The 15653-nt window shown below is 43.9% G+C and overlaps 1 protein-coding gene across 8 annotated transcripts in view; it reads left to right on the top strand.

Moving 5' to 3' along the window:
• LTBP1 (latent transforming growth factor beta binding protein 1) overlaps positions 1 to 15653 on the top strand; it is a 213228-nt gene that overhangs the window by 166466 nt on the left and 31109 nt on the right. For all 8 annotated transcript variants that reach the window (XM_074818245.1, XM_074818242.1, XM_074818241.1 and 5 more), the window contains 2 exons: positions 5322 to 5447; positions 7666 to 7809. In XM_074818245.1, the coding sequence (XP_074674346.1) occupies positions 5322 to 5447; positions 7666 to 7809 (270 nt within the window). The remainder of the gene's footprint in view (positions 1 to 5321; positions 5448 to 7665; positions 7810 to 15653) is intronic.

Below are 15653 nucleotides of genomic sequence, written 5' to 3'. Positions count from 1 at the left end.
TTTTTAATGAAGAATAAAACAACAAGTACAAAACCAGTTGAGCATGCTTCACAAGTAATTGGTGGTGTGTATGGAATACAGATCAGACTTTATATTCAACACTTGGAAAAGTATTTTAATAACTTGGCGAAGCACGGGTACTTCTAGTCTTCTGAAGCAGCAGCACTCCTTTTCTACCATGATTAGTTTCTCCATTCTGTCATTTTAACAAAAACAATTGTAGAGTTGAAAAAATTCATTTGAAGAGAGCACTGATGGCGTCAGTGTTAATATGTATGGTGTGTCAGCTTCGGCAAGCTGAAACAAAAGATCAGAAACAAAAGGAACGTGTGACATTCCAGGTACTGGGAAAGGATGTGACTTCCAGCCGCAGGAGCTACTGTTCTTTACACTAGGTGCCTCTGTGAATTTACTTCTAGTTAAGTGAGTGAGAATAACTGTTTATACCATCAGAGAAAGAACCTGAGGAAATTTTGCTGGATTCAGACGCCTCTCTGTACCTGGGGAGCAGATTTTCCGTATCTCCAGACTGTTTTTGTACGAGTTTGACTTGGTTTTTTGAAAAGTCAGAAACAACAACAACATAAAACATTTAAGAACCCCATGTGGTTCTGTTCTGGTATGGAGTTTTTATGGCCACTGGCCAAAGTAAACTGAACAGCTGTGGAGACTGTGTCTTCTTCCAAGGTGTAGACAAACTGTTGTAGCAGTGGCATTCCACTGCCGCCTGGCCCCAGGCTCAGCAATTTGGCTGCGCCAGGCTCTCTGAACAGGAGGCTCTCGGAGCGCTCCCTAGCTCCCAGTCGAGCTCGCTGGGGTTCCTGTTTTACCCAGCTGGCTGCTAGTCAACTATGTTGGCAAAAACTCACGTTAGAGGTTCTCTGGTGCTTCAGTCAATACCCTGCCCCAAGCACCTCTTCCCGTTTATCTCTCAGTGACTCCCTCACTTTTCCCTCTCTCTGCTTCAAGCCACGAGCTTCACTGCCTGCCTCAAGAGACACTCCAAAAAAGAATTATGCATCCCCCCAGAGCTCTCTGACCTCTGCTTCTTCCTTCCCCCTCACTGTCTTTTAACCTGTTCTGCTTTACTTGTCCACTGGATAAGTCTCCCATCTGAGCCTTTTGGATGCTTGTACAGAGCATCCACAGATCAAAAGAGTAATTTACAAACCTGTACACAAAGATGCTACCTTGTCCATCATTTAAGGTGACTGCATATCTAAGAAGTCTGAAAATCAGGGAAACAAAGAGTAGAGCTGCGAGCAGTGTGTCAGTTACCTCTGCCACCAAAGACATTTTAAGAGTAGATGTCTGCTGTAACTAACTGTACATCACAACCATAATTCTGCCCATATATAGGGAAAATGAGGCAGCTTTAAGAAAAGGGTATGGTAAATCTAGGACTCCTTTTGGGGCTGAGTGTTATCTGTTACATGGAGTAAATTTTATGCAGTAGACAACTTCACAGCTTCACCAAATCTCTGATTAAATACTGAAGTAAGAAAGCTCAGGCTTCTGCCAAACATGGATTCAGATATGCATCCCCAGAGCATGCCCCTGTGAGCAAACTTCTTGTTCCACAATGAGTAATCACAGACTTCACCAGCCTTCTCGCGTTTGCTGACAGAGATGTTCTAGGGCGCCAACTACTTCTTACCTGGATGCTGGCTAGAGAAGTAAGAGCACAAAGGGAGAAATAAGAATTTCTTTCTTACCCGCATCATCATAATGTTGGAAGACCATCCAGCATTATTGCCTCTAGATGGCCAAGGTCTTTCTATTCATTTTTTCTGATTTTCTCATGACAGTGATTTTTATGTATGGCTGTTATGGGCAGTCCTGGAGCACTCAGAATCAGAGCTCAATTCCCCTGAGCACTGTACAGAACTGTCCTAGGAAACAGTTCCTCTTCCAGACACTTTGCCATGTAAGTACATTTCAGTGAGATTTAAATATCCCACCTGAGGTTAAGTATACGTTCAGGTTGGAGGAAAACAGGAACACGGCGTTGAGCTGAAAAGGAGTGTGCTGGAGCGCACATGTTTTGCCTTTAGATCCTGATGATGCTAGATCAAAGGAGTTTTGATTAAAGCAGGCAGCACCGAGTCATGGATTCTAAAACAGGTTGTAATTACTGCTGTAGTCACTGTATAGACATAGGATATATTGGTTTCATATTTAGTTTTTCCCCTTGCTTTGTCTCCATATAGCAAGAGAATGGCCAATTACAAGCCTCGTGCTTTACGGGGTGATTAAAGAAACAAATGCCTTTTCCGGCTGTAAAACAGGAGTCCTTTGAGTGAGCTGTCTAGACAAGGAAAAATAGTTGGTGCTTGGACCTTCTCTAATTTCCCATACACTGAAAGATCCAGTCATGTTCAGACTGTGTACATTTTAAAAACAAAACTGTCTTCTGTGGCTATATTGGACACTAAATTAGGACACTTGCTACAATCACAAGTTTTGTTTCTGCTGCTTTTTAGTCAAGGACCTTAGTTTACCTTTGGAGAACCAGCTGCATGATCTATTCCCCTATCTGTTCCCTTTAACATTTAGCTGTTACGTAAGAGAAATACTGTAATTTAAGTAATTCTAAAATCCCCAGTTGTAGTTTCTTCTGTCTAGGCTTTTAACAGAGTAACTGTCCTGTGGCTCAGGAACTTTTGTTATTAAACTATAGTTGGCCACTGAAAATACAAACACTGTGTTATTGTCTGTTGTCTTAAATTCCTGGCTGTCAACCCACCATTGTTCACTCATTTTGAATTCCTTTTCTTAACTTTTCTGTACAGGGTTTTCTGAATAGGAGATAGCGTATTCAGATTTTTGGACCAGATATGTGAAACTCTGATGATCACCTGAGACTAAACATTAAAATAAGATATGTTATAGAGGCATAGTGCACAGCAGCAGGAGGGAGGGATCAGGAAAACACAACTGTAAAGAATTTGTATCTTCTTCTTCCCAGTAATTCCATATGCATTTTTTTATAATTCTGTCATTATGGTGATTGGAAAAGGAAAGGGTATCAAAGGTAATACTTGACCTTCCGCCTTTGACAGTGTCTTTAATACAGCTGTGTGGCTTACTCTTGTTGCTGAATTAATTCTACTAGGGAGGGTTTGTGGTAGATTCCAGTAAGTTCAGTATTCATAAACCACCCAAGTTTTCATATTCAGTTCCTTGAGAATAAGCATATTAGCTATTGTATTCTTTGCCAAATACAAATAACCCTTTCTAAGATAAACTCCTTCAATATTTTTCCTTTGTTAAATAAATCAAGATGTAAAGACCATTAAAATCTTTATTGACAAAACCAACAAACCAGACAAATTATGCTGCCAGTTCTATCTGCAAGTGCTTTTTTTATAATTGTCAATTATACTCATATATGTCTCCTAGATTTCAGAGTATGTAGCAGGTTTTGCATTAATTTCATATTTTAGCTGAAGGGTGTTAACCCATGGATCAGTTCCGTAGAAGAGGAGGTGAGTTTTCCATCACTTAAACATCCTAAAGTGAAATTAGATACCTTTCTGAAAAAAGTTGTAAAATTTCACAATTTACTCCATTGCTATAGAAATTGCCAGAGACAGTTTTTTAACCTATTTAAGAGATTGTGGATAGTCTCTTCTGGCCTTAAAAATCTATATGCGATTCTAAACCTGTTCAAACCCCAACTACAGCACATAGGAAAAGCTGGTTTTCAAGACCCCAAAAAAGCCTCTCCCTGAGGCAGACACACGCATGTGTGGATGATTTGAGCACTTGGGGAGCAAGAGGGCAGCACAACAGGTAACCTGTGGGGATGGTAATGACATGCTGCTCAAATCTGGGTAGCCTGGGGAGCTGTGACCACATAGTTCAGAGACCAAGAATTCCCTTTTAGCTGAGCATAAGACATGATTTAAAAGTAAAAATGTCCTTGCTCAGCGAGTGCTGTCAGGAAAAGAACAAGGTGCATCTTTGCTGACTTTACTAGGCCTTTGACACAGCTGTGAAGAGCTGGAAGAGTAGACAGGACTACATTCGAACCCTACCCTCTCCTTTCAGAAAGACCAGGCAGCAGTGCTGCTCACCTGCTCAGAGAAGCCCTCTCTCTGTGACAACGCAGGATTCAGTCCCACCAGCTCTTTAGTTCAGTGAGTGCCTAAGGCTTCTCTGGAGGTACAACAATGGTAAGCTCCATCACATGAAGGTCTACTCTAACGTGCAGAATTAACAACAGTAGCTAGTACCCAGATAAATCAAAAGCAAATCACTTTGTTCACCATTTAAAATGTAATTACTGCTGAGGCACAGTGCAGAAGATAATTCCAACTGGACAGCAACCTTACTTAACAGTCAATGGTTTCTAGGAAAGAAATGTAACAATAATTTCTCTGCTTCAAACTGCAGAGGAATTTAGAAGGCAGAAGTTACTAATCCTAGTATCCTGGCAAGTTTCCAGTTTCAGTTACTGTTCTTCCTCCCGAAAAACACACCATGACATCTTTAATGACCACAGATGGTCAGGGCCTTGGGTTTAGCTCTTACTGTGAGTGAAGATAAAAATAATACATTCCTAGCACTTGTAATACACTTACAAAAATAAACCACATTCTGCCACAAGCAGCTCTGCTTCATTATAGTTTGATGGACAGCTGAGTCAAAGAACAGACTTATTCACACAAGTGACTCTTACTTTTAAGGCCAGCAAACCACAAATGGGAACTACAAATGATAGGGCCGGTACAGAAGGCATGCAGGCATTGTTATTACTTTGCCTACCTGAGTAAGATTATTCGTATATGTAAACTCGCAGGATTAAAACCAGAAGGCTCAGTCCAGGTATTTACCACTTACACCATGAAATCCTCTTTTGTGCTGAGAGCCAGTACGAGATCTGTGCAGCACTTCTGCACAATGGACGCAACCATCCCCTTGAACTCTTGTAGGCACAGTATTGACTGTATAATGCTACACTGGCAGAATCTGCAAGTCAGTCAGAAAGATGGTTGTATTTAACTTATGTCTTACGCTGTGGTATGTGGCATCATGCCATGATTGGCAGGTTTGGTGAAACAAATGGGAAACAGTTGACCAAAACCGTTGTCTGACATATTTCCTGCAAAATCAATACTGAAATACTTCCTTAAATTGTACATGTGTTTACATTAATTTTTTCTGTCTTATCCTTTGTGTTTTCCTTCCCAATGTATAGAGGGACATCACTGCATCTGTCTGCAAAAATGGTCTGTCTGTTGTTTTTCTGCACTCTTCGTGAATGTCCACCTTTGGCTGTTACATGGCCTGTCTGATGTTAAAATTCTTCCTTGCAGATGTTGATGAATGTGCAAATGGCACAATATGTGGCAGTCACGGGTTCTGTGAAAATATGGATGGCTCCTACCGCTGCCTCTGTTACCAAGGGTATCAGGATCCACAGGATGGGCAAGGGTGTACAGGTGAGTTCTTAGGTGCAGGTAGTCATTCCTGCAAGGTTCTGGTGAGCAAAAAGCAGCATATGAGCAAAATGCGTTTTTTCACAGCAACATTTTTGTTTTCCATCATTTATTTTTAAAAGTTATACCACTTACTAGTAAAATAAGGTTGAGCTGCGCTTTACTCATGGAACTTTGTGCCAGATGGAAACTTAACTGTGTATCCATTTAATGAGAACATGTTATTAGGAAACCAACAGCAAATAAGACGAGCCACTCATTTTATCTCTTAAAAAATCTCAGGAAAACCCACTATTTCTGCACATCAGGACCATTCACAAATATAAATCATAATAGATTGAATTTAATACTTTAGCCTATTTAAATGCGACATCTGTTTAGTCTCTTAGCTGAATAAGCGGAACTCTGTACTACCCCCTACAGAAAATAACGTCTGGCATGTGGTACAGCCAGGCTGAGTTAGATGACACACCTCCCTAGGCACCTCATATTTGAACAGATTTTAACATTGTCTTCAAGCTTCAGGAAAGACACCTATCACCATGAAAAGATGTGAGATGTTTGTAGATATGTAAATACTGCACATTTCTCTTGTAAGTAGTAGGTTTCCAGATCTGTTGTTAATAGTGACGGTTGGACCTGAGAACTATCTGAGGCAGCACAAGTTTCTAATACAAAATTAATACCAGATCACGGAAAGGTATTCATTAAGCAGTTTCTTCAAGCCAGACTCAGGATGAAACACATTTACCAGGAACAGAAATCTAAACGGAATACTGAACAGAGAGGAGGCGTTAGAAGTTTTACAGAAGTGTTTGTATGTGTTTTGTAATATATTAAATAGTTTTATTACCAAATTGTTTATGCCATTTGGCATTTAGTTTGCAACATACCAATGTATATTTTTGCATACAGTGACTTTTCACGGATGAAAACAAATAAGCAAAGAGCGGGGGCGGGGGTGAAGGAAAGCAAAAGCTGGTGTGAAACTAAATTTAATTTTGAGTTGCCAGTGAAGTGATTCTGCACCATAAAATAATGTCTTGGGTTTTTTTCTTGTACACACTGTATAATATAAAATACTCTTAAAAATTTTGATGCCAGTTACCTACCAAAACAATTTTAGGTAAAGGTTAAGTCTCTTCAGTTCCTGGCCAGGCAATGTGCCCCAAAGAAGACTTATTACTTATGATAGGAATCCGGCAAAAAAGAAAAATCTAAGTACATTTTAAAAGTGCTGAGTAAACCATAAGTGAAAATGCATATTTATATAAAAATACACAAAAATCAACATTCAGTCATATGACTAGATCTTCATTCTTGCTGATTAAAAGGTAAAAAGGATAAGACGTTGCCTCACAAGTTATACTTTAGACCACAATTATAGAAATTTCTGAGTTGTGGTACACAGATTTTACTTTTCAGATTCTGTCATTCATAGACAAAGTAGATTTTCAAACATAAACTTTAGGAACTGAAAAGAGAGTAAAGTTAAGTGATCCTGACAGTATTTGGTAACCCTTGTTCAAACAGCAGGCAACTCTCCCATCAAAAAAGCATTTCAGGGTTGACTAGTTAGCAGGTATATGGATTACAAGTTAAAAATATGTGGGGTTTTTTGGGGAGTGGAAATGTGCAGTGTTCAGCAGGGTCTCCCTGGGTGACCTGGGCATACTCCTTGTGGGTTCCAGAGCAGCCAGTGAGGCCATGCGTATGAGAGACACGTGGCGGCGGTGGGGGAATTCACTGTTCAGTGGATGTACATGAGGAAAATGAGATTTTGAGGAGAAAAGGGAATTCTCTTTTCATAGTGCCATCTGAGTCACACCGAAACCTACTCATTTTGCTCCTTAAGTTCAATGAATTTTGATAATAAAGTTAAGAAATTAAATGAGCTTGAACCTTAAATCCCAAGAAGGGGGTACAAAGAAAAGCAGGTATTTAAAAATGAGAAGGAAACCCCCGAAAGAATGAAAGCCAATGTTCTGGTTTACAAGCAGCATCAATAGTCTGTAAACTGTACTGTGGCTTTCAGGAGCCTTTACTTCAAAGGACTGACTACTTGTTTATGAATCCAGTTAGGTATTAGTGAGTTTTAAATCCTTCCCCAGAGATCACATCTGTAATCTGACAGATAATATTGGCACAGATACAGCAGATAAAAGAACAAACTGTTTGTAATGGATCTGAATTGATTTATGTTTTGGATTTTTTTCCCCAGATGTGAATGAATGTGAAATGCTGAGTGGAGTATGTGGTGAAGCCCTCTGTGAAAATGTCGATGGTTCTTTCCTGTGCCTGTGCTCTGATGAAAACCAGGAGTATGATCCAATGACTGGACAGTGTCGCTTCCGTACCTCACCAGGTAAGACACCAGCAGATTTTTGCATGCTTGGCATGATTTCGACTGCATAACCAATGGAAAGGTAAAGTTGGTTTAAATACTGACGTTGCTTTAACTACAACAGAAAAATTTAAAACTTTGTCTTCTTAAAAGTGTGTGCATGCAAAGAGGCTTTTCTAGGATGGAATATGTTATCAGTGAATCATTAGCAATGAAAATAGAGCAGAAACACCTTCTAAATTTTATATGTCAACAGACTTGGCAGTAATAATGAACAGTTACAGCAGTTAAGAGTAAACAATCTATTGTTTGCCATACTGGAACAATGAAATGTGATATGGAATCAAGACTATGGCCTGAATGATTTTTTTTTTTTCCAAATTTTTACAAAGATCCACTAGTATGCTTGGACAATGTTTAAGGGGGCATATGATTAAAAACAAAATTTGTATATAACAGTATCCTCTTAGCATTATCTAGCACTAACATAAGTCCTCAGAAAAGGTAGTTGGGAAAGCAAAAAAACCAAACCACTGAATTGTCAGTCTCTCTGAGTGCCTTTTTGAGTCCCCTTGCCTGTTTTACTCCATCTTTCATCCTGTTTTTCCTAGTAGTCCACTGTACTGGATTTGTGAGTTTTTGTTAAGTGTTTTGGGTGTTACAAATACTACTGGAAAATTAAAAATTAGTTTAGAACTCTTAAAGTTGCCTCCACATTTCTATGTTGATCCAGTTTGGGGAAAGGAACAAGCCCACAATAAGGAGCAACAGAGTACAAGAAATGAAGGGATTTACTTGCACAGCTTTTTTTTTTTCCCCTCCAGAATGCAAATCTTCATTTTTCTTTGTTGTACGCTGCAGGCTGACTAGCTTCCAGAAAGCTTTAGAATAACGGTCTCTAGTGCCAGGATGCAGACTCTAAGCTCACAAGGCTGTGGCTCTTTTCTCCTATCACTCATGGTCTTTCAGACTTGTAAACAAGGTTCAAATATCTGTGACCTAATTGCAACAAGTATTTAGATCACTGAATGTAGCAGTCAGCAGCACTCAAGAAGTTGCCTGTGAAATATCATTAACAGCTGACTGACAAACTGAAACCTTTGAAAAGTCTTGTGAGAAAGATTCAGGCTTACAAGAGCTTGTTTTAGGAAGGAGAAATTTAAAAAATTAAGATAGCTGAGGCAGCAGAGCAATGCACAGTGGTACTGCCTCCATTCCTGTTTGCAAGGACAAATCCTGCAGTACCTTTCCACCATGAAGCAGATTAGCTTTAATACCTGATGATGATAACTTGAAGTAGCAGCATTTAAAATTCTTCCGTTAATTTATGGAACTGTGTTTAAATCACATTATCAAGATCTGCAGGAGATGCAAATGCCATCTTCGTTTTGGTACTGTGAGGAGGTAGTACTTGGAAGAATTCAGCTGTTACAATGAAACCAAAACTAAAGAAATTAGCAGAGGACCTGAGCCCATGTAAGAAGAAGTCAAGTCCAAGGAGCATTCAAGGGCATACCAAAACGTCACTGTGGGGAGGGAGGATATGAAAAACACAGTGTGACTGACTCTACTGTCAACAGATGAATACTCTACTGTCAATAATAACTCCATTTTGTTGTCACCAGTGAACATAGCTTTACTGTGATCAGTTTGGAAAGAAGCCATTCTTCCTTTCCCTCCAGCCTTCATTGGGCCCGAAGAAAACATGTGCCTCACCTTTGTCTCTTCTCTGATAATGTCATCAAGGACAAATATCTCACATAGGAGACCAGAAGACATACAAATTAGGTCCCAGTGAGAATGTACTTTGCACCATATGCTCTTGAACTAGAATAGGGAAAAGTGGCAGTGCTAGGAACAGAAATCTTGCTATTCATTCTCTTACTTTTCTTCCAAAGTAAAAGGAGGAAAGTACTGTTCTTAGTTCATCTTAAAAAGGATTCTTGCTTTCCTGCAGCCTTGCTGGTTTTTTTTCTCTTAGCTGTTTCTCAAGACCTCAGAGAATGACCAGTCAAGTGGTGACACTGCCCCATGCAGGGCAACCACAAAGGAGGGGCTGGTGGGGAGTGTGAAGCTCGAGGGCAGCCTTGGCTGCAGTGACCATGAAATGGTGGAGTTGAAGATCCTTAGGGCACACAGCAAGCTCACTACCCTCCACAGCTTGTCCCTCAGCCCCAAGACTTGCGACTTCTTCAAGTAAGAAGAAAAGGAGGGTAATTGTAGTGGGTGACTCTGCTCTGAGGGGTACGGAGGGGCCCATATGTCGACCAGACCCACACCATAGAGAGGTCTGCTGCCTCCCTGGGGCTCAGGTCAGAGATATTAAAAGGAAGGTCACTGCTCTGTTGCGGCCCTCTGATTACTACCCCTTGTTGGTTATCCAGGCAGGTAATGATGAGGTGGTAGAGAGAAGTCTTAAGTCACTCAAAAAGGACTTCAAGGCACTGGGGTGGCTAATTGAAGGCTCAGGAGCTCAGGTCATGTTTTCATCAATCCCTCAAGTGGAAGGGAAAACCACTGATAGAGGGTGGAAAACATATCTGATTAACACGTGGCTCAGAGACTGGTGCCACCATCGGAATTTTGGGTTCTTTGACCATAGCGAGGTTTATAAGGCACCTGGTCTGCTGGTGACAAATGAGACAGGTGGGATGCAGCTGTCCCAGAGGGGGAAAAGGATTATGGGGCAGGAGTTGGCAGGACTTATTGCCAGGGCTTTAAAGTAGATATGAGGGGGGACGGGGAGATAACTGGGCCTGTTAGGAACAAGCTCAAGGGAAGCGTGCCAAAGATTGAAGGATGGTGGACTGGTGAAGGCTCTCCTTCTGCCACTTCATTTGAGAGAAGGGAAAGATGTTCAGGAACTGTGGAAGCACCTGAGAAGGGTCTGGTAGGGAATGGAGCCCACACTCACAAAAAGGTGTTGGATTCACTAGCTCATCTCAAGTGCATCTATACCAGTGCACGCAGTATGAGCAACAAACAGGGGGAGCTTGAGGCCATATGCAGCACGAGAACTATGACATAGTAGCTATAACAGAAACGTGGTGGGATACCTCACATGACTGGAGTGCTGCAATCAATGGCTGCAAGCTCTTCAGGAGGGATAGACAGGGAAGGAGAGGTGGTGGAGTGGCCCTATATGTAAGAGAATGCTATGACAGCTCAGAAATCAAGTATAGTGATAACGGGGTTGAGAGTGTTTGGATTAGGTTAAGGGCCAGTAAAGCAGATCTTGCTGTGGGAGTCTGCTATAGACCTCCCAACCAAAGCAATGAGGTGGATGAAGCTTTCTATAAACAGCTGGGAGAAATCTCGCGGTCACTTGCCATTGTTCTTGTGGGGGACTTTAACCTCCCAGATATCTGCTGGGAATACAACACAGCAGAGAGGGAACAATCAAGGAGGTTCCTGGAATGTGTGGAGGATAACTTCCTCACACAGCTGGTGAATGAGCTGACCAGGGAAGGTGCCCTCCTGGACCTGCTTCTTGTGAACAGGGAAGAGTTTGTGGGGGAAGTAAAGGTTGGAGGCCATCTAGGGTGCAGTGATCATGAGATGATTGAGTTTTTGATCCTTGGAGTAACAAAGAGAGGGGTTAGTAAAACTGCCACCTTAGACTTCCAGAGGGCTAACTTTGACCTGTTCAAAAGACTGATTAACAAAATCCCTTGGGAGGCTGCCTTGAAGGATATGGGAGTCCAGGAAGGCTGGACATACTTCAAGAGCGAAGTCTTAAAGGCACAGGAGCAGGCTGTTCCCATGTGCCGAAAAATAAGCAGGCGGGGAAGGAGACCGGCCTGGCTAAACAGGGACCTTTGGCTGGATCTCAAGGACAAAAGGAGAATCTATTGCCTTTGGAAGAGGGGCCAGGTCTCTCATGAAGACTATAAAGATGTAGTGAAGTTATGCAGGGAGAGCATTAGGAGAGCCAAAGCACAGCTAGAGCTCAACTTGGCTACAGCTGTTAAAGATAATAAAAAATGTTTCTATAAATTCGTTAACAGCAAAAGGAGGATTAGGGAAAATCTCCCTCCTTTATTGGATGCAGAGGGAAACACGGTAACTAAGGATGAGGAAAAGGCTGAGGTGCTCAACGCCTACTTTGCCTCAGTCTTTAGCAGTGGAACTGGCTGTTCCCTGGACACCCAGCCTCATGAGCTGGGAGATGGGGAGGGGAAGCAGAATGAGGTCAGCACAGTTGAAGAGGAGGTGGTCAGAGACCTGCTACACCACTCGGATGCACACAAATCTGTGGGACCGGGTGGGTTACACCCAAGGGTGCTGAAAGAGTTGGCAGATGTGCTCGCCAAGCTGCTTTCCATGATCTACCTGAAGTCATGGCTAACTGGGGAGGTCCCATTGGACTGGAGGGTGGCAAATGTGACACCCATCTGCAAGAGAGGCAGAAAGGAGGATCCAGGAAACTATAGACCTGTCAGTCTGACCTCAGTGCCAGGGAAGGTCATGGAGCAGGTAATCTCGAGTGCCATTACAAGTCATATAATGGACAACCAGATGATCAGGCCCAGTCAGCATGGGTTTGTGAAAGGCAGGTCCTGCCTGACAAACCTGATCTCCTTCTATGACAGGGCGACCTGCTTATTGGATGAGGGAAAGGCTGTGGATGTTGTTTACCTTGACTTTAGTAAGGCCTTTGACACTGTTTCCCACAACATTCTCCTGGCGAAACTGACTGCTTGCAGCTTGGATGAGCACACGCTTCGCTGGGTAAAAAACTGGCTGGATGGCCGGGCCCAAAGAGTTGTGGTGAATGGAGTTAAATCCAGCTGACAGCCGGTCACGAGTGGTGGCCCCCAGGGCTCGGTTTTGGGGCCACTCCTGTTTAACATCTTTATTGATGATCTAGACGAGGGGATCGAGTGCACCCTCAGTAAGTTTGCAGATGACACCAAGTTGGGTGGAAGTGTTGATCTCCTCGAGGGTAGGGAGGCTCTGCAGAGAGACCTGGACAGGCTGGAGCGATGGGCTAAGGCCAACTGTAGGAGGTTCAATAAGACCAAATGCCGGGTGCTGCACTTCAGCCACAACAACCCCCAGCAGCGCTACAGGCTTGGGGAGGAGTGGCTGGAGAGCTGCCAGTCAGAGAGGGACCTGGGGGTGTTGATTGACAGCCGGCTGAACATGAGCCAGCAGTGTGCCCAGGTGGCCAAAAAGGCCAGTGGCATCCTGGCTTGTATCAGAAATAGCGTGGCCAGCAGGGACAGGGAAGTGATCTTGCCCCTGTACTCCGCACTGGTGAGGCCGCATCTTGATTACTGTGTTCAGTTTTGGGCCCCTCACTACAAAAAGGACATTGAATTACTCGAGCGTGTCCAGAGAAGGGCAACGAAGCTGGTGAAGGGCCTGGAGCACATGTCATACGAGGAGCGGCTGAGGGAACTGGGGTTGTTTAGTCTGGAGGAAAGGAGGCTGAGGGGAGACCTCATCGCCGTCTACAACTACCTGAAAGGAGGTTGTAGAGAGCTGGGGATGAGCCTCTTTAACCAAGTAACAAGCGATAGGACAAGAGGTACTGGCCTCAAATTGCGCCAGGGAAGGTTTAGACTGGATATTAGGAAGCATTTCTTTACAGAACGGGTAGTCAGGTGTTGGAATGGGCTGCCCAGGGAGGTGGTGGAGTCCCCATCCCTAGAGGGGTTTAAGAGTCGGGTTGACATAGCGCTGAGGGATATGCTGTAGTTGGGAACTGTCAATGTTAGGTTAATGGTTGGACTGGATGATCTTCAAGGACTTTTCCAACCTAGATGATTCTGTGATTCTGACTTCAGGAGAGCAGACTTGGGCCTCTTCAGGGATCTGCTTGGCAGAGTAGCATGGGATAAAGCCCTGTCGGGAAAAGGACCCCAAGAAAGATGCTTAATATTCAAGGATCACCTCCTCCAACCTCAGGAGCAATGCATCCCAACAAAGAGGACGTCAGGCAAAAACTCCAGCAGGCCTGCATGGGATGAACAAGGAGCTCCTGGGCAAACTCAAACACAAAAAGGAAGCCTGCAGAGGATGGAAGCAAGGACAGGTAGCCTGGGAGGAACACAGAGAAATTGTCCGAGCAGCCAGGGATCAGGTTAGGAAAGCCAAAGCCCTGGCAGAATTAAATCTGGCCAGGGATGTCAAGGGCAACAAGAAAAGCTTCTATAGGTATGTCAGTGATCAAAGGAATAGGAAAAATGTGGGCCCTCTCTCTGGAAGGACAAAGGAGACCTGGTTACTCAGGATATGGAGAAGGCTGAGGGACTCATGACTTTTTTGCCTCAGTCCTCACCAGCAAGGGCTTCAGCCACACCGCCCAAGTCACAGAAGGCAAAGAGAGGGACTGGAGGAATGAATAACAGCCCACTGTAGGAGAAGATCAGGTTCGAGACCATCTAAGGAACCTGAAGGTGCACAAGTCCATGGGACCTGATGAGATGCACCTGTGGGTCCTGAGGGAACTGGCAGATGAAGTGGCTAAGCCACTGTCCATCATATTTGAGAGGTCGTGGCAGTCTGGTGAAGTTCCCACTGACTGGAAAAGGGGAAACGTAACCCCCATTTTTAAAAAGGGAAAAAAAGAAGACCTGGGGAACTCCAGGCCAGTCAGTCTCAGCTCTGTGCCTGGCAAGATCATGGAGCAGATCCTCCTGGAAATTATGCTAGAGTGCATGGAAAATAAGGAGGTGATTGGTGACAGTCAATATGGCTTCACTAGGGGCAAATCGTGCCTGACAGATTTGGTGGCCTTCTATGATCAGGTTACAGTGTTGGTGGAGAAGGGAAGAGTAACTGACGTCATCTACCTGGACTTGTCAAACGCTTTGCACACTGTCCTGCATGACATCCTTGTCTCTAAATGGGAGACATGGAAGGGATGTCATCCAGAGGGACCTTGACAGGCTTGAGAGGTGGACCCATGCAAACCTCATGAAGTTCAAGGCCAAGTGCAAGGTCCTGCACATGGGTCAAGGCAATCCCAAACACAAATACAGGCTGGGCGATGAGTGGATTGAAAGCAGCCCTGCGAAGAAGGACTTGGGGCTATTAGTGGATGGAAAACTGACTATGACCCAACAATGTGCACTCGCAGCCCAGAAAGCCAACCATATCCTGGGCTGCATCAAGAGAAGTGTGGGCAGTAGGTCGAGGGAGTTGATTCTCCCCCTCTACTCTGCTCTTGTGAGACCCCACCTGGAGTCCTGTGTCCAGCTCTGGGACCCCCAACATAAGAAGGACATGGACCTGCTCGAGCAGGTTCAGAGGAGGCCACGAAGATGATCAGGGGGCTGGTGCACCTTCCCTATGGGGACAGGCTGAGAGAGTTGGGGTTGTTCAGCCCAGAGAAGAGAAGGCTCTGGGGAGACCTTCTAGTGGCCTCCAGTACCTAAAGGGGGGGGCTGCAGGAAAGGTGAGGAGGGACTCTTTATCAGGGGGTGTAGTGATAGGACGAGGGGTAATGGTTTTAAACTGACAGAGGTTAGATTTAGATTAGATATAAGGAAGAAATCCTTTACTGTGAGAGTGGTGAGACACTGGAACAGGTTGCCCAGAGAGGTTGTGGCTGCCCCCTCCATGGAAGTGTTCAAGGCCAGGTTGGACGGGGCTTTGAGCAACCTGGTCTAGTGGAAGGTGTCCCTGCCCATGGCAGGGCGGTTGGAACTAGATGATCTTTAAGGTCCCTTCCAACCCAAACCATTCTATGAGTCTATGATGTACCTCTGGATTTGACATTTCAGGAGCTGACAATGCACATTCATTCTTCTACATCTGCTCACTTTGCTTGTTCCTATTTTGTTCCGGGAACCAATGGGTGGCCCTTGTGCAGCTGTTAACTGAAGAGGGAACAAAACCAGTCTTTTTCTCCCCAC

The sequence above is a fragment of the Strix aluco genome, chromosome 3 (genome assembly GCF_031877795.1).
Source record: "Strix aluco isolate bStrAlu1 chromosome 3, bStrAlu1.hap1, whole genome shotgun sequence".
NCBI classification, from domain to species: Eukaryota; Metazoa; Chordata; class Aves; order Strigiformes; family Strigidae; genus Strix; species Strix aluco.
The sequence above is the reverse complement of the archived record's forward strand: the minus strand, read 5'-3'. Positions and strand labels throughout refer to the sequence as shown.